This window comes from Balaenoptera physalus (genome assembly GCF_965194825.1).
Source record: "Balaenoptera physalus genome assembly, chromosome: 8".
Lineage (NCBI taxonomy): Eukaryota > Metazoa > Chordata > Mammalia > Artiodactyla > Balaenopteridae > Balaenoptera > Balaenoptera physalus.
The window spans coordinates 6,889,698-6,906,545 of NC_138887.1; the positions used below are offsets into that span (position 1 = coordinate 6,889,698).

The 16,848-nt window shown below is 43.8% G+C and overlaps 1 protein-coding gene across 5 annotated transcripts in view; it reads left to right on the forward strand.

The window, feature by feature from the left end:
• Positions 1–15,940, forward strand: part of LOC309665343 (up-regulator of cell proliferation) — a 102,764-nt gene extending 86,824 nt beyond the window's left edge. For all 5 annotated transcript variants that reach the window (XM_082471543.1, XM_082471545.1, XM_082471546.1 and 2 more), the window contains 3 exons: positions 10,570–10,602; positions 10,825–10,863; positions 12,612–15,940. In XM_082471543.1, the coding sequence (XP_082327669.1) occupies positions 10,587–10,602; positions 10,825–10,863; positions 12,612–15,205 (2,649 nt within the window). In that variant the 5' untranslated portion in view covers positions 10,570–10,586 and the 3' untranslated portion in view covers positions 15,206–15,940. The remainder of the gene's footprint in view (positions 1–10,569; positions 10,603–10,824; positions 10,864–12,611) is intronic.
• The last annotated feature ends 908 nt before the right edge of the window (positions 15,941–16,848 follow it).

Here is a 16,848-nt window from a genome sequence, read left to right on the forward strand (position 1 = left end):
TACAACAGCCTCATAAGACAGTTATTATTGGTCCTTTGTTTCATTTGAGGAAACTGGGGCTCAGAGACCTTCTGGTCCTTCCCCCAAATTCGATCTTTGTGTGTCTCTCCAGTGAATAAGCCTTGTGTAATTATTTTTAAAAAATTTCTCCCTGAGGTATGTGAATTCCTCTTCAGTACATATTTTATTTTTAAGACTTAAAGTAAGCTCTTCAACCTATAAGATTAAAAAAAAGTTGTATTGAAGTATAATATACCTATGGAAAAGTGCCCATATTGTAAGTGCATAGCCTGATAAAGTTTCACAAACATGAACTGACCTGTGTTAACCAGCATCCAGGAGAAGAAGCCAAACAAAAACATCACCTAAGAAGTCCACCTTCTAATCACTTCCTACCCTGCCTCTGCCAGGGGTAACCACTCTCTGGACTTCCAAAAGCATAGATGTAGGGTTAGTTTTGCCTGGTTTGTGCTTTATATAATCATCCTATAGAATGTATTTGCCTTATCTCAAGTCTGAGGACTCTAATTACTTCATAACTCATTCTTTAAAAAAATTTATTTTAAATCATTAAAGAGAATTCTGGAAGATGGCACAGCAGGAAGCACCAGGAATCCTTCTCCCCACCTGGACAACAGTTGTGCTGGCAGAATCTGTCTGATGTAATTATTCTGGAACTCTAGAGTCTGTTGAAGGCTTGCAGCTTCCAGGGGAAGAATTAGAGGGTAAATTGCAGTTAATTTTGGTCAGTTTCAGCTCTTAAAACAGTAGCAGCTACCCATCTCCCACTCCCAGCCAAGTGGCAGGCAGCTGCGCACATGATCTTAGAGCTACCTGACACAGCCTGTGGGAATGAAGGGTGGGCAAAAAACCCCTGCCCTCCAAATATCAAGTATCTATGCTCTAATTGCTGACTGTTGCTTCTGATCACAGAAGTGAAGACAAAGAGGGGGGCAGCAATTGTCACACCTCCAAACATTGTTGCAAGCCCCTCCCCCTCCAGCTGAAGTGATTTACAGGGGAATTAAAAGGACAACACCTTCTCTGCATCATTTTTTGCTTATTTCTCTTTCGTAAGCCACACATTAAAGACTAGAACATTCAAAAACAACTGCATAGGGGCTTCCCTAGTGGTGCAGTGGTTAAGAATCTGCCTGCCAATGCAGGGGACACGGGTTCGATCCCTGGTCCGGGAAGATCCCACATGCCGTGGAGCAACTAAGCCTGTGCGCCGCAACTACTGAGCCTGCGCTCTAGAGCCCGCGAGCCACAACTACTGAGCCTGCGTGCCACAGCTACTGAAGCCCACGCTCCTAGAGCCCGCGCTCCACAACAAGAGAAGCCACTGCAATGAGAAGCCCGCTCACCACAATGAAGAGTAGCCCCTGCTCGCCACAACTAAAGAAAGCCCACGCACAGCAATGAAGACACAACACAGCCAAAAATAAAAATAAATAACTAAAGAAAAAAAACAAAAAAAAACCCCCAAGAAACAACTGCATATATCGGGAAAATTAGAAAGTGATTGTGCATTCCCAGGAAAATGCTCAGAAAAGACCAGAGAAGACCTTAAGTTTACACCTTCGGCTGATCCTCAGCACAGAGACAGCCAACAACAATCAAAACCAAAAAAACAAACAAAAAATAACAATAGCAAACCCTGGGTAAGGTGGAAGAATCTGATTTCCAGAGTTACCACATTATTACATTCAGAGGTGTTCAACAAAAACATCATAAAGCATACAAACAAACAGGAAAGTATGGCCCATTCAAAGGAAAGAAATCTATCAACAAAATCTGTCCCTGAGAAGACTGTGTCAGTTATATTAGACAAAGGTTTTAAAACAACAATCCTAAAGATGCTGAAAGAACTAAAGGAAGATATGGAGAAAGTCAAGAGAACGGTGAGTGAACAAAGTGGGAATATCAATAAAGAGATAGAAAACCTAAAAATAAACCAAAACAAAATTCTGGAGCTGAAGAGTACAATAACTGAAATGAAAAATTCACTAGCAGGATTCAAAGGCAGACTTGGCAGGAAGAAGAATGAATCAGTGAACTTGAAGATAGGACAATGGAAATGATCAAGGCTGAGGAGCAGAAAGAGAAAAGATTGAAGAAAAGCACACAGAGCCTACTCTGTGACCAAGATACTCATGTGGGAGTCCCAGAAGGAGAAAAGAAAGAGGCAGAGAGAATATGTGAAGAAATAATGGCTGAAAACTTCCTGAATCTAAAGAAAGACATACATGTAATCATCCAAGAAGCTCAATGAACTCCAAGTAAGATGAATTCAAAGAGACCTACACCAAGACACATTATAATTAAATTTTTAAAAGAAAAAGAAAAAGAAGATATCTTGAAAGCAGCAAGTGAGAAGCAAATCATTACACACAAGTGATCCTCAAAGAGACTATCTGCAGATTTCTCATTAGAAACTTTGGAGGCCAGAAGATAGTAGGCAGATATATTCAAAGTGCTTTAAAAAAACCCCTGTCAACCAAGATTCATGTATCCAGCAAAACTGTCCTTCAAAAATGAGGGAAAGGGACTTCCCTGGTAGCGCAGCGGTTAAGAATCTGCCTGCCAATGCCAAAAATAAATAAATAAATCAAAGAAGAAAAATGAGGGAGAAATCAAGACATTCCCAGATGAACAAAAGCTGAGGGAGTCTGTGACCACTAGACTGGCCCTGGAAGAAGTGCTCAAAGGTGTGCTGCAAAGACGAACATTAGACCGTAACCCTAAGCTGTAAGGAGAAATAAAGATCTCAGTAAAGGCAAATACATGGGCAATTATAATATCTAGTATTATTGTAACAATGGTTTGTAGCTGCATTTTTTGTTTTCTAAATGATTTAAGAGACCAATATATTTAAATTAAAAAATCAATGTAATAGCTAGCATTACTGTTGGTTTATAACTCCAAATCTTGTTCTGTATGTAATTTAGGAGACTAATGCATTTAAAGAGTTATTAGTTTATGTTTGGGGGCACGGATTATATAAAGATGTAATTTTGTGACATCAAAAACCAAAAGCAGTGGGGACGGAGTGTAAAGGAGCAGAGTGTTTGTATGTTGTTGAGGTTAAACTGCTATAAATTCAAATTAGAATGTTACAACATTAGGACATTAAATGTACTCCCCATGGCAACCACAAAATAAATTGTTAAAAAATATACACAAAAGGGAATCAAGAAGGAATTCAAACATTTCACTACTTAAAAATGAACTAAATACAAAAGAAGAGAGGAATGCAGGGAATGAGGGACAAAAAGCTATAGGTCTATAGAAAATTTGTTTCTATAGGACAAACACAGAAATAAGTGCCTCCTTATCAGTAATTACTTCAAATGTAAGTGGATTAAACTCTCCCATCAAAAGACAGAGATTGGCAGAATTGATAAAAACACATGGTCCAACTATATGCAGTGTATAAGAGACTCACTTTTGAGATCCAAAGACACAAACTTGTAAAAGGAAAAGGATGGAGAAAGATATAACATGCAAATAATTACCAAAACAGCATGGCAGTGGCTATACGAATTTCAGACAAAATAGGCTTTAAATCAAAAACAGTTACAAGAGACAGAGAAGGACATCACATGTTAACAAACATTTCAATACAGCAAGAAGATATAATAATTATAAGCATTTATACACCCAATGTCAGACTATCAAAATATATGACACAAAAACTGGCAGAATTGAAGGGGAAAATAGACAGTTCTACAATAATAGTTGTAGATCCCAGTACCCCACTTGGAATAATGGATAGAACAGCCAGACAGAAGATAAGCGAGGAAATAGAGGGCTTCAACAACACAATAAACCAACTAGATCTAATAGACTTATACAGAACACTCCTCACAATAACAACAGCATACATATTCTTCTTAAGTGCACATGGGACATTTTCCTGGATAGACCATATGTAGGACCACAAAGTAAATCTCAGTGTTTTTTTAAAAGACAGATATCACACAATGTATCTTCTCTGACCACAGTGGGATGAAATTAGAAATCAATAACATAAACTGGAAAATTCACAAAATTGTGGAGGCTAAACAACATCCTTTTAAACAACCAGTGGATCGAAGATGAAATCACAAGGAAATCAGAAAATAGTTAAGAAGAGATGAATGAAAATGTAAACACACCATGTTAACAATTATGGGCTGCATCAAAAGTGGTACTAAGGGGGAAATTTATAATTATAAATGCTTACATTAAAAACAAGAAACATCTCATATAAACAGCCTAACTTTACAACTTTAAGTTGTACTAGGACAAGAAGAACAAACTAAATGCAAAGCTAGCACAGGAAGGAAATAATAAAGATTAGAGTGGAGATCAGTGAAATAGAGAATAGAGAAAATAGAGAAAATCGGTGACCCAAAAGTTGGTTCTTTGAAAAGATCAACAAAATTGACAAACCTTTAGTTAGGTGGACTAAGAAAAAAATAGGAAAGACTCAAATTACTAAAATCAGAAATGAAAGTGGGGACATTTAGAAATAAAAAATAGAGTACTATGAACAATTGTATGCCCCCAAATTGGATAACCCTAGGTGAAATAGACAGTTCCTAGGAACACAAAGTTTACAAAGAAACAGAAAATCTGAATAGACCTAACCTAACAAGACTAAATCACAAAAAAAGAGAAAATCTGAATAGACCTATAAGGAGTAAGCAGATTGAATCAGTAACAATAATTTAAAAAAAAAACAAAACCTTGCAACAAAGAAGAGCCCTGCTCCTGATGGCTTCACTGGTGAATTCTACCAAACATTTAAAGAAGAACTAATACCAACTCTTTTCAAACTTTTCCAAAAAATTGAAGAGGAGGGAACATTTTTTAACTCATTCCTAAGGCCAACATAATCCTGACACCAAAGCTGAAATGAAGACACTACAAGAAAAGAAAACTACAGACCAATATCCATTATGAACATTGATGCAAAAATCCTCAACAAAACGCTAATATTCAAACAGAATTCAGCAACATATTAAAAGGATGATACACTGTGACCAAGTGGGATTTATTCCTGGATTGCAAGGATGATTTGACAATATGAAAATAGATCTATGTAATATACCACATCAACAAAATGAAGGAGAAAAAAACCCACATGATCATCTCAACTGATGCAGAAAAATCATTTGACAAAAGTTAATGTCCTTTCATCATAAAAAAAAAAAACACTCAACAAAGTAGGAAGAGATGGAAACTACTTTCACATAATAAAAGACACATATGAACAACCCATAATAAACATTAATGGTGAAAACAGAAAGCTTTTCCTTTAAGATCAGGAACAAGGGAATGATGCCCGCTTTTACCACTTCTATTCTATCTAGTACTGGAAGTTCTAACCAGAGCAGTTAGGCAAGAAGAAGAAATAAAAGGCATCCAAATTGGAAAGAAAGAAGTAAAATTATCTTTGTTTGCAGATGATATGACCTTATACATAGAAAATCCTGAAGATCCACAAAAAAAGTTACTAGAATTAATAAATGAATTCAGCAAAGTAGCAGGATACAAATCCAACACACAAAAATCAATTGCATTTTTATACTAAAATTAAGAACCTGAAATCGAAATTACAAAAACAATTCCATTTACAATAGTGTCAAAAAGAATAAAATACTTAGGAATTAGCTTAAACAAGGAGATGAAAGACTTGTACAATAAAATTATAAAACATTTTTCAAAGAAATTAAAGAAGATATAAATATGTGGAAAGAGTTACCAAGTTCATGGATTGGAAGACTAAATATTGTTTGTTTTATTGAGGTATAGTTGATTTACAATATTATATAAATTTCAGGTGTACAACAGTGATTCACAATTTTTAAAAGTTATATACTCCATTTATAGGTATTATAAAATATTGGCTATATTCCCTGTGCTGTACAATATATCCTGTAGCTTATTTATTTTATACATAGTAGTTTGTACCTCTTAATCCCCTACCCCTATCTTGCCTTTCCCCCCAAAAGACTTAACATTGTTAAAATGTCAATATTACCCAAAGCAATCTACAGATTCAGTGCAATTCCCATCAAATACCCAATGACAGTTTTTGCAAAAATATAAAATTCATTCTAATATTCATATGGAATCTCAAGGGACAGTGAATAGCCAAAACAGTCTTGAAAAAGAACAAACTAGAGGCTCACACTTTCTGATTTCAAAACCTACTACAGAGCTACAGTAATCAAAACAATGTGATATTGGCATAAAGACAGATATACAGACCAATGGAACAGAATAGGAAGCTCACAAATAAACCTTTGCATATACAGTCAAATGATGTTTGACAAGGGTGCCAAGGCCATTCAATGGATAAAGGACAGTCTTTTCAACAAATAGTCCTGGAAAAATTGGGTATTCTCTTGCAAAAGATGAAGTTGGATTCTTACCTAAAACTGTATACAAAAATTAACTCATAATGGATGAATGTAATCCTAAATGTAAGACTGAAAACTCGGTCTTAGAAGAAAACATTGGACAAAAGCTTCATGAATTTGGATATGGCTACAATTTCTTGGATGTAACACCAAAGGCTCCTGCAACAAAAGAAAAAATATACAAATTGGACTTCATGGAAATTTAAAAAATTTGTGCATTGAAAAGACACTATCCACAGAGTATAAGCAGCCCACAGAGTGGGAGAAAATATTTGCAATCATATATCTGATAAGGGATTAATATTAGAATATATGGAGAACTCCTAAAACTTAAGAATAAAAAAAAACCTGATTCAAACATGGGCAAAGTCCTTGAATAGACATTTCTCCAAAGAAGATATACAAATGGGCAATAAGCACTCTAAAAGATGTTCTACATCACTAATTATTAGGGAAATGCAAATCAGAACTACAATGAGATACCCCCTCACACCCATTAGGATGGCTACTATAAAAATAACAGAAAAGAACATGGGTTGGCAAAGATGTGGAGAAATTGGAACCCTTGTGCACTGTTGGTGGAAATGTAAAATGGTGAAACCACTGCGGAAAACAGTATGGAGGCTCCTCAAAAAATTAAAAATAGAGCTACCATATGATCCAGCAATTCCACATCTGGGTATATACCAAAAAAAATCAAAAGCAATGTCTCAAAGAGATATTTGTACACTCAGGTTCATAGCATCATTAATCACAATAAGTAAAACACGGAAGCAACCTAAGTGTCCATCAGTGAATGAATGGATTACCAAAATGTGGTATATACATACAACGGAATATTATTCAGACTTTAAAAGGAAGGAAATTCTACAGTATGCTACAGCATGGATGAACCTTGAGAACATTATGCTAAGTGAAATAAGCCAGTCACAAAAAGATAAATAATGTATGAGTCCACTTATGTGAGTTAAGTAGTCAAAATCATAAAGTCAGAAAGTATAATATAATGGTGGTTGCCAGGGGCTGGGGAGAGGGGAGATTGAGGAGTTATTGTTTAATAGGTATAGAATTTCATATGTACAAGATGAATAGAGTTATGGGGATGGATGGTGGTGATGGCTGTGCAACAATGTGAATGTATTTAATGCCACTGATCTGTACACTTAAAAATGTTTAAGATAGTAAATTTTATATTATGTGTATTCTAACACAACTTTTAAAAAGGAAAAATATTGGGGAAAAAAGCATTTTACAGCGAATAATTCTATGACATTTAGTACATTCACAAAGTTGTGAAATCACCACTTATCTATTCATTTCCAAAACATTTCCATCACTTGAAAGTAAAACTGTGTATCCATTAAGCAGTTTCTCCCATCCCTCCTTCCTCCCAGTCCCTATAGGAACCACCAATCTGTGTTAAGCCTTTGTTTATCTATTCTGTATTTTCCTATAAATGGAGTCGTACAATACGTGCCCTTTTTTGTCTAGTTTCTTTCACCCAGCACAGTGTTTTGGGGTTCATCCATGTTGTTCCTTTTTAAGGTTGAATAGTATTCTATTGCATGGATAGACCTCATTTTGTTTATCCATTCATCTGTTGACAGACATCTGGGTTGTTTCCACATTTTGGCTATTGTGAACAGTGATGCTATGGACATGCATGTACATGTACTTGTTTGAGTCCCTGTTTTCAGTTCTTCTGGGTATACACCTCCCAGTGGAATTACTCAGTCAAATGGTAAGTCTGCGTTTAACTTTTTGAGGAACAGCCAAACTGTTTCCCCAGCAGCTGCACGACTTACAGTCCCACCGGAAAGGTACAAGGGTTCCAGTTTTTCCCCATCCTGTCAATACTTGTTATTTTCCATCCTTTTTTTAAAATCACCATCCTAGCAGGTGTGCAGTGGTATCTCACTGTGGTTTTGATTTGATTTCCCTAGTGACTAATGATGTTGAGCATCATTTTATGTGCTTGTTGGCCATTTGTATACCTTTTGGGAGAAACGTCTATTCAAGTTCTTTGCCCATTTTTTAATTGAGTTCTTTTTGTCTTTTTTGTTATGAAGTTGTAAGAGTTGTTTATGTGTTCTAGATACTAGACCCAATCACATATGATTTGCACATATTTTCTCCATTCTGTAGGTTGTCTTTCACTTTCTTGATAATGTTCTTTGATGCATACAGATTTTTACTTTGATGAAGTCCAGTGTATGTATTTTTTCTTTTGTGGCCTGTGCTTTTGGTGTCATACCTAAGAATTCATTGCCAAATTCAAGGTTATGAAGATTCACCCTCATGTCTTCCTCTAAGAGTTTTATGGTTTTAGCTCATATTTAGGTCACTGATAGATTTTGAGTTAATTTTTATATATGGTGTGAGGTAGGAGTTCAACTTCATTCTTTTGCATGTTGGTGTCCCTAGCTCATTCTTAACACTAACAGCCCCAAGGTGTCAAATAGTGCTTTAAATGTCCATTTACTGCCCAATAACAAACATTCCAAAATGTGGTGAAAAACTCTACAGCGTGAGTACTGGCTACTTTAATAATTGAAAAAAAAAGTCATTCAATTTGATGGCTGAGATGGTTTTAATTGCCCCACTTAAAGTTCATTTCAGTGATAAGTCCTGTCCACATTCTGCCCCTTGGGTTCCATTTGAGCCCAACATCCCCACTGGGTTGGAACCCAAGCCTGTCCCACCCTGGCCAGTTCTTGTCCAACAGAAAGTATAGTGGAGACCTTGGCCCACAGTACCAAGCCCTTGCTGGCCTCCTGTATTTGCTGCTGACTTGTGTCCTTGGCTGAAGCCCTGTGCCTCCTCTTCTGCCTCTTCTGTAGTCTGCTGGTGACCAATGGTTATCTTGGCTTCCAGTGTTCTCTACTCAGAAGCTCTCCCACCCCTCATCAGCGATTTCCTTAGTCTGACAGCGTGACCTTCGGCCACTTTGTGCATCTTTGACTTTACCCACCTATTATCTCTCTGTTCCAAATCAGAGCTATCTCCTGTTACTAGCAAAGCAAGGCCCTGTCTTCTCTGGGTCTGAAGTTTATTCCTTGCTTCCAGCTCAAAACTACTCTCTCAGAACCACCTCGACCCCATCTCAGGCTTCTCTAGGTGTCCCGTTCTCGTCTTTAACCATTGTACCTTCTCAGATGGCATTTTAGGCTCCTTGGAAAAATTCTTCTGATGTCATTTGTCCACTGTGAATAAAATAATCTTTTGACCGCTCAACATTGCGGTTCAATCTATATGAATCGTCCGTGTCTTCTCTAGTATGTTCATGCTCGTGCTCTCCAAAGCCCCCTTCCTTTTCTCTTTCCAGCTCTTCATGTGTATCTCCCAGAGATATCATCAAAGAAGACTGAATTGTTTATCTATCTGATTATATGGAAATCATGAGAGAATAAATCTGAAACTGTCAGAATTCTTTCCTGATTCATAAGCTTTTAAAAATACAATTTTAATTTTGAAATAGGTGATACTTTTACTTGGATCAAAAGTCGAAACAATAAAAATATGTACAGAGAAGTCTTGCTCCCATCATTCCCCTCTTGCTAGCAAATCTAGAGTTTTATGGTCTTTTTTCCCGATGTAAATATCTGAAGAGCACTAAATTAAATAATTCAGTAATTAAAAGTACTTACTGTTGATGAATACCTTATGCTGTTAGAGACTTTGAACACGTACGTCTACTTGTAAGTTATAGCTATTCCCCACTCTATGCCCTCCCCCCATATATGTGCATCATTTTAAGTGATAACAGGAACTCCTTATGCTAGAATAAAAATAAAGTTTGCAGGAGGTAATCTTGAAATTAAACCAAAGAATTTATATCAACTTATATTTTAAATAGTTTCTAAAATCAAAGATTAATCTATGTATGTTTCATGAAGTTATTTAGATTTTATTTTCACAAAATTTAGTAAATTTTACAAGGAGTATATCCTAGAGCAAATCATTATTTTGTGTGTAGCTATTACAACTTTGTGTCGTATTTGGGGTTGTAAACAAATGAAATTTATGTAGGAAAACCCGAAGCTAATAATAGTACTCAAAATAAACATTAGCTACCATATGGTCACTTGAACTTTTTGGTAGAAGGGTCCTAACTTGCTGATGAAACTAACTGTGTGTGTATGTTTTTTTCTTGCAGATTTGGAATGGAGAGAAATGGAAGGAGATGATGGTGAGTTTCATCATGGAGGGAGAAACTACAGGCTCTGGCAACAGATTGGACTGGGGACAGAGGGCAAAGTGAACACTAACTGGGATTTTAGGTTTTGAACAACTGGGAGAAGTTGCTATCTTAGTAAGGAAGAGAGAGGGTTCTGAGTTCAGCTTAAATTAATTTGTGTCAATTCAAGCCACCTGATTTGATTGACACTTCATTTTCCTTTGCTTTTCTTAGATGGTCCGAATGAGGCTCAGGACAGTGACTTTCCAACAGGTATGTGTCTTCTCTCTGCTCTCATTGCCTGTCCTGTTGAAGGAAGACGTCATCTGGGCTGGTAGTTTCAACCCCTGGCCACATCAAAATCACTGCTAGTCCGTTAACCCTTTATGTGCCATTAATGATATTGCCAGAGAGACAACTCCCCGGGGACCTGGTACCATACAGAGTAACACAGAGAGTTTGCATCTTTGGAAGTAAAGCCCAGACATCTTATTTTTAACAAGTTCCCAAGGTGATTCTAAAGCACATCCAAGTTTGGGAATCATTTGTCTGATCCAGTGGTTTCATTAATAGATCTGCCAAGGGTCCCGGACTGGGCATGAGTGCATATATTAATAGGTTTGTTTGCTCTGGCTTTTCCCTGTCGCACTTAGCTACCATGCTACTTAAGAACAGTTGTTCTCTGTCTGGATAAGAAAAACAGTGTCCCTGGTTTCATTCAGGCAACACTCAGAAACCCGAGTTACTTATATGATGGATTTCTACTACAGTCTCTCTCCCCATAGAGTTCTTTTGTGTCTGCAACAAGTTTGCCAGCTCCTGTACTCTCTGGGGTGGTGGCACAGCCTGTAGAACTCTCTCAGCTCCTGTGGAGGGTGGAGTTTCTGAAGAGAGACATGAGGCAGCAAGTGGACCCCTACAGGGGAATGAGACACCTCTTTCCCAGTGCTTTGAGTCCTGCTGTTCACCAGGCACGGTCCTGAACCCATCGTATGACTTCCCGGGAGACAAGAAGAGGGCTGATCACCCGCGCTTCCTCCTGTGGTTTATACCCACGTTTAAGGTAGTATCACAGGCACAGTAGCTTCCTCTTTCCAGAAAAGAATGGAGAGAATCCTGGAGCTCAGCAGGATTTGCACTGATTTATTTTGTTAATATACTTACCATTTAAAGTTTACTGATTATATGCAGGAAATTATATGCAATGAAAATTGGTAAGATGCCGTGGCCAAGAACGGGGTCGGTGGATGAAACCTTTGCAGGTGGCCTTACTGCTCTGAGCATCTAGTGCTTGTCAGAATTCATACTGTATTGGATGTTATGGTTGAAAATCTGAACACATAAGTACAGACTTAGGACAATCTCTACCAAATATATTTATCAGTGAAAATTTAAAACCATATTATTGGCTTCAGTTTTGCAAAATGTTATTTATCTGTGATTTCTGTTGCTCTGTACCCAGTAGTAACTCCCTGTTTCCTTTACAAATTTTCCAACTTGTCTGTAAAGAGCAAAGAACATTAACCAGAAAACCAAAGTGAATCAGTGATTGTGTCCCCTGTGGGGAATTCCTGGTGACAGGGTTAGGGAGTCCACTGCTGGGCCAGAAGCACAGGAGTATCCTGGAGGGTGTGGAGGCGTGGCCAGAGAATGGGGCCTGTGTCCCACATCTAGGGTGCACAGCTGCTCACTCTAGCCAATTACATTTGGGCTTGGTGTTGCTAAATCTCGGAGGTTTCAAGAGACACCAGACATTTTTTTACACAGGTCCTCCCAATGCTTAACGGTTGACCCCAGACGTCCTTTTCTCTTCCCTCTCTAATGTCACATGTTTCCCACCACACTTGGATCTGGGGTGGGTGATGTTACTTCTGTCTTGGTCTCAGGTGGCCGAGGGGTGCCTGCATTCTACCCTGAAGGAGGCCATCTCCTACACGCCAGGCTGGGCTCTTCCCTCCCCACCTCTCACCTGGGTCCCTGACGCGCAGGGCGAGCGCTGATATCTTCATTTCTCTCCACAGTGGAGAGGAGCAGACTACAAGAAATGCTGTCCCTCTTGGGACTAGAGACATACCAGGCGCAGAAGCTCAGCCTCCAGGACTCCTTGCAGATCAGCAGTGACAGCATGAAGAACTGGGCTCCTCACGCTCCCAAAGACTTGCCCTGGAGTTTCCTCAGGAAGCTGCAGGCCCTCAACGCCGAGGCCAGGAACACCACCATGGTGCTGGACGCGACCCCGGACGCCAGGCCTGTGGAGAAGGAGAGCCAGGTGGAAGAGGAGACCATCTACTGGGACACGGCCGACGACATCTCTGCGGACATCTATTCCTTCTCCGAGCTGCCGACGCCCGACACGCCTGTGAACCCCTTGGACCTTCTCTGTGCCCTCCTGCTTTCCTCAGATAGCTTCCTGCAACAAGAAATCGTGCTAAAAATGTCCCTCTGCCAGTTTGCACTCCCTCTCGTTTTGCCCGACCCAGAAAACCACTACCACACGTTTCTGCTGTGGGCCATGAGGGGGACTGTGCGGACATGGGGGTCACAGCCCCCGAGGGCGGTGGGCAGCTTCAGAGAAGACAGCGTGGTCCTGTCCCGAGCGCCCGCCTTCGCCTTCGTGCGCATGGAGGTCAGCAGCAACTCCAAGTCCCAGCTTCTCAACGCCGTGCTCAGCCCTGGCCACAGGCAGCGGGACTGTTTCTGGCATCGGGATCTGAACTTGGGCACCAACCCTCGGGAGATTGCAGACGGGCTGGTGGAAATTTCCTGGTTCCTTCCCAGTGGCAGGGAGGACTTGGACATTTTCCCGGAGCCCGTGGCCTTTCTGAACCTGAGAGGTGACATCGGCTCTCACTGGCTGCAGTTTAAGCTCTTGACCGAAATCTCCTCGGCCGTGTTCATCTTGACTGACAACATCAGTAAGAAGGAATACAAACTGCTGTACTCCATGAAGGGGTCGGCCACGAAATACTACTTCATCCTGAGCCCCTACCGTGGGAAGCGAAACACGAACCTGAGGTTTCTGAACAGGTTAATCCCCGTGCTGAAGATGGACCACTCGCACGTGCTGGTGAAGGTCAGCAGCACGGACAGCGCGGGCTTCGTGCGCAGGGTCCGCGCCATCGTGGCGCACGTGGCCCGGTCCCCCTGCAGGCGGGTCTCCGTGGAGGACATGGCGAACGCGGCCCGCAAGCTGGGGCTCAGGGTCGACGAGGACTGCGCCGAGTGTCAGCGGGCGAAGGGCCGGATGGAGCAGATCACCAGGAAGATCAAGGACTCGGACGCCTACCGCCGGGACGAGCTGCGGCTGCAGGGCGACCCGTGGAGAAAGGCGGCGCAGGTGGAGAAGGAGCTCTGCCAGGTCCAGTGGGCGGGGGACCCTCCTGAGAAGTACAGGGCCGAGCTGAGGCATCGGCTCCTGGAACTTCGGATGCAGCAGAACGGCCACGACCCTGCCTGGGGGCTCCAGGAGTTCATCTCGGGCATCAGCAGCCCGTCTCTGGGCGAGAAGCAGTACTTCCTGAGGTGGATGGAGTGGGGACTGGCCCGGGCGGCCCAGCCAAGGCCAAGACCGTCTCCGGAGACGACGCTTACCCTGAGACCAAAGCACTGCGGGGCCGTGGACTTCGGCGAGCCGCTCTGGCCCGAGCCCCTGGGGGTGGAGCATTTCCTGCGGGAGATGGGGCAGTTCTACGAGGCGGAGAGCTGCCTCGTGGAGGCCGGGAAGCTGCCGGCGGGGCAGAGGCGGTTCGCCCACTTCCCCGGCTTGGCCTTGGAGCTGCTGCTGCGGGGGCTTCCGCTGGAGCTGATCGACGGGAACACGCTGAGCACGCCCCTGCGCTGGGTCACGGGGCTCCTGAAGGAGCTGCACGTCCGCCTGGAGAGGCGCTCGCGCCTGGTCGTGCTGTCGGCGCTCGGCGTGCCGGGCACAGGCAAGTCCACCCTCCTCAACACCATGTTTGGGCTGCGGTTTGCCACGGGAAGGGGCCGCGGTCCCCGAGGGGCCTTCATGCAGCTCCTCACGGTGGCCGAGAGCTTCAGCCAGGACCTGGGCTGTGACCACATCCTGGTGATAGACTCCGGGGGCCTGATCGGCGGAGTCCTGACCGAGGCGGGGGAGAGGTTTGAGCAGGAGGCTTCCCTGGCCACTTTGATTATGGGGCTGAGCAACGTCACCGTGGTCAGTTTAGCGGAAACGAGGGACATTCCGCCGGCTATCCTGCATGCGTTTCTGAGGCTGGAGAAAACAGGGCACATGCCCAACTATCAGTTCGTGTACCAGAGCCTTCACGACGCGTCCGCCCCCGGCTCCAAGCCGAGAGAGAGGAAGCAGCTCCTGGCCCAGCCCAGGGATGCGAGCAGAGCCACGGTGCAAATGGAGGATCAGGGGGGCGGGATGCGGACGCTGGCCGGCCTGGCCTTTTGTGACCCTGAGAAGCAGCATGTTTGGCACATCCCTGGCCTGTGGCACGGAGTGCCCCCCATGGCCGCTGTGAGCTTGGGGTACAGCGAGGCCATTTTTGAACTGAAGAGGTGCCTGCTGGAGAACATCCGGAATGGCCTGTCCAACCAAAACAAAAACGTTCAGCAGCTCATCGAGCTGGTACGACGGCTGTGAAGCCTCGGAAGGAAAGGAGTCCAGCTGCCAGAGGCCCCCCGCGCGCAGCCTGTTCTGACGCGGGCGTCCACGTGGAGCCGTGCCCAGCTCCTGAGAGGGGAGGAAAGTGACAGACGGGGCTCAGCTCTGGAGCTGCCTACACAGGGTCAGGAGAGGATGTAACCTCACAGATCAGCTCAGAGACGCTCCCGGGAGTGTAAGAACCCGGGGGCAGGAGGCGTAGACACAAGCAGTAACTTGTCCTTTGTCTCTGAACTTCGAGGCCCCTGGTGGTTTGGTCTTTTGTACAGCTGCTCCCCGTTGTCTGCCTCTGGAGTGGAGAGTGGCTCCGGAGCACTGCAGCCCGGGCAGCTGGTACCTAGGACAGGGTTGAGGAGCTGCCCTGAGGAAGCAGAGGTCGGCCTCCCCTCCAGCGAACCTCAGCATCGGCCTCGGCGACCTGGTCCTGCCCACTGAGGGGAGGGCCCGCTGTGGGCAAGGGCTACCGTGATACTCTGTGTGTTGACCGACCCTGCCTCAGGAGGAGTTCCTGTCGGCCCTTTCGCGCCCACAGCGCTTCGTTCACGCCTCTGCTGCAACACTCAACACGCGCAGCGTGACTTACCTGTGCACGTGTCTGCCTCTCCCCTAGACTTGTGAGCTCCTTGAGAGCAGGGGCTGTACACTACCCAACTTTGTACCCCCAGGGCCTGGCGCACTGCAGGCACTTAATAAATGTGTGTTGGATGAATGAAACTAGTGAATGCACAAATGATAGTAATGGGCAGTTTCTGCTCTGTGCGTTAATTTTTCTGTTTCCTCCAAGAGGATCACGGTGTCTGTCAGAGGGGGTTGCTTACTAGAACATCTGAAATAGTGGACACCTGAGAGACGTGTCTTTAAAAATGCCACCACGTCCCCTCTCTTTAAGCAGAGATCCATTCTTCAGGCTGTTACGGGAAAACCGAACTAAGTATCTTCACAGGGGCTCCAAAATAGCTCCATCCTTACCCCGTTTTAGAGACGAGGCAAGGAGGCCTAGAGCAGTTCAGCAGCTCGCCCAGCCCACAGACCCGCACCGGCAGAGGGGAGGTGATGGGGACGCCGGTGCCCTCAGCTCTGCGCCTCTGCTTCCCGGCCGTTCATCTTCCCCAGGCTTCCACAGCGTCCAGGCTCACCCGCAGCCTTGCCCCTGGGTGTCGGCCCTCCATCTCACTTCCGTGCCTCCAGGGCCAGGCCCCCTCCCTGACATCATCCGGGCCCACTTGACACCATGAGCCAGAGCGTGGAGCGCCGCCTCTGGCGAGTCTCCAGCCGGAATCTCTGTCTGTGCTGGCCCTTACCAAGGGCCAGCGTCATCTCTCTGTGCCTCAGACCCCAATCGCAGCTGTGTCACTAGTTCTGGGAATCTCTGCTTGGGCCCTAGGGCCTCCTCCCCTCTGTATTTTGTGATTTTGGGAAAATCAGGCCCCCGGGTGGTAACCAGGAGCTTTTCTCTATTCCTTGAACGCCTCCTCCGTCCCAGGCTCGGAAAGGGAGCCCTCCGGACTGGAACCCGTGTTTGGGTGCCCAGGCTCCTCAGCCCCTTCTCTGGCCCCAGCATGCTCCCCCTGCTACTCCCCTGGTATTCAGAAAGTTGCCCCTGTGTTCCAGGAACCTGGCTC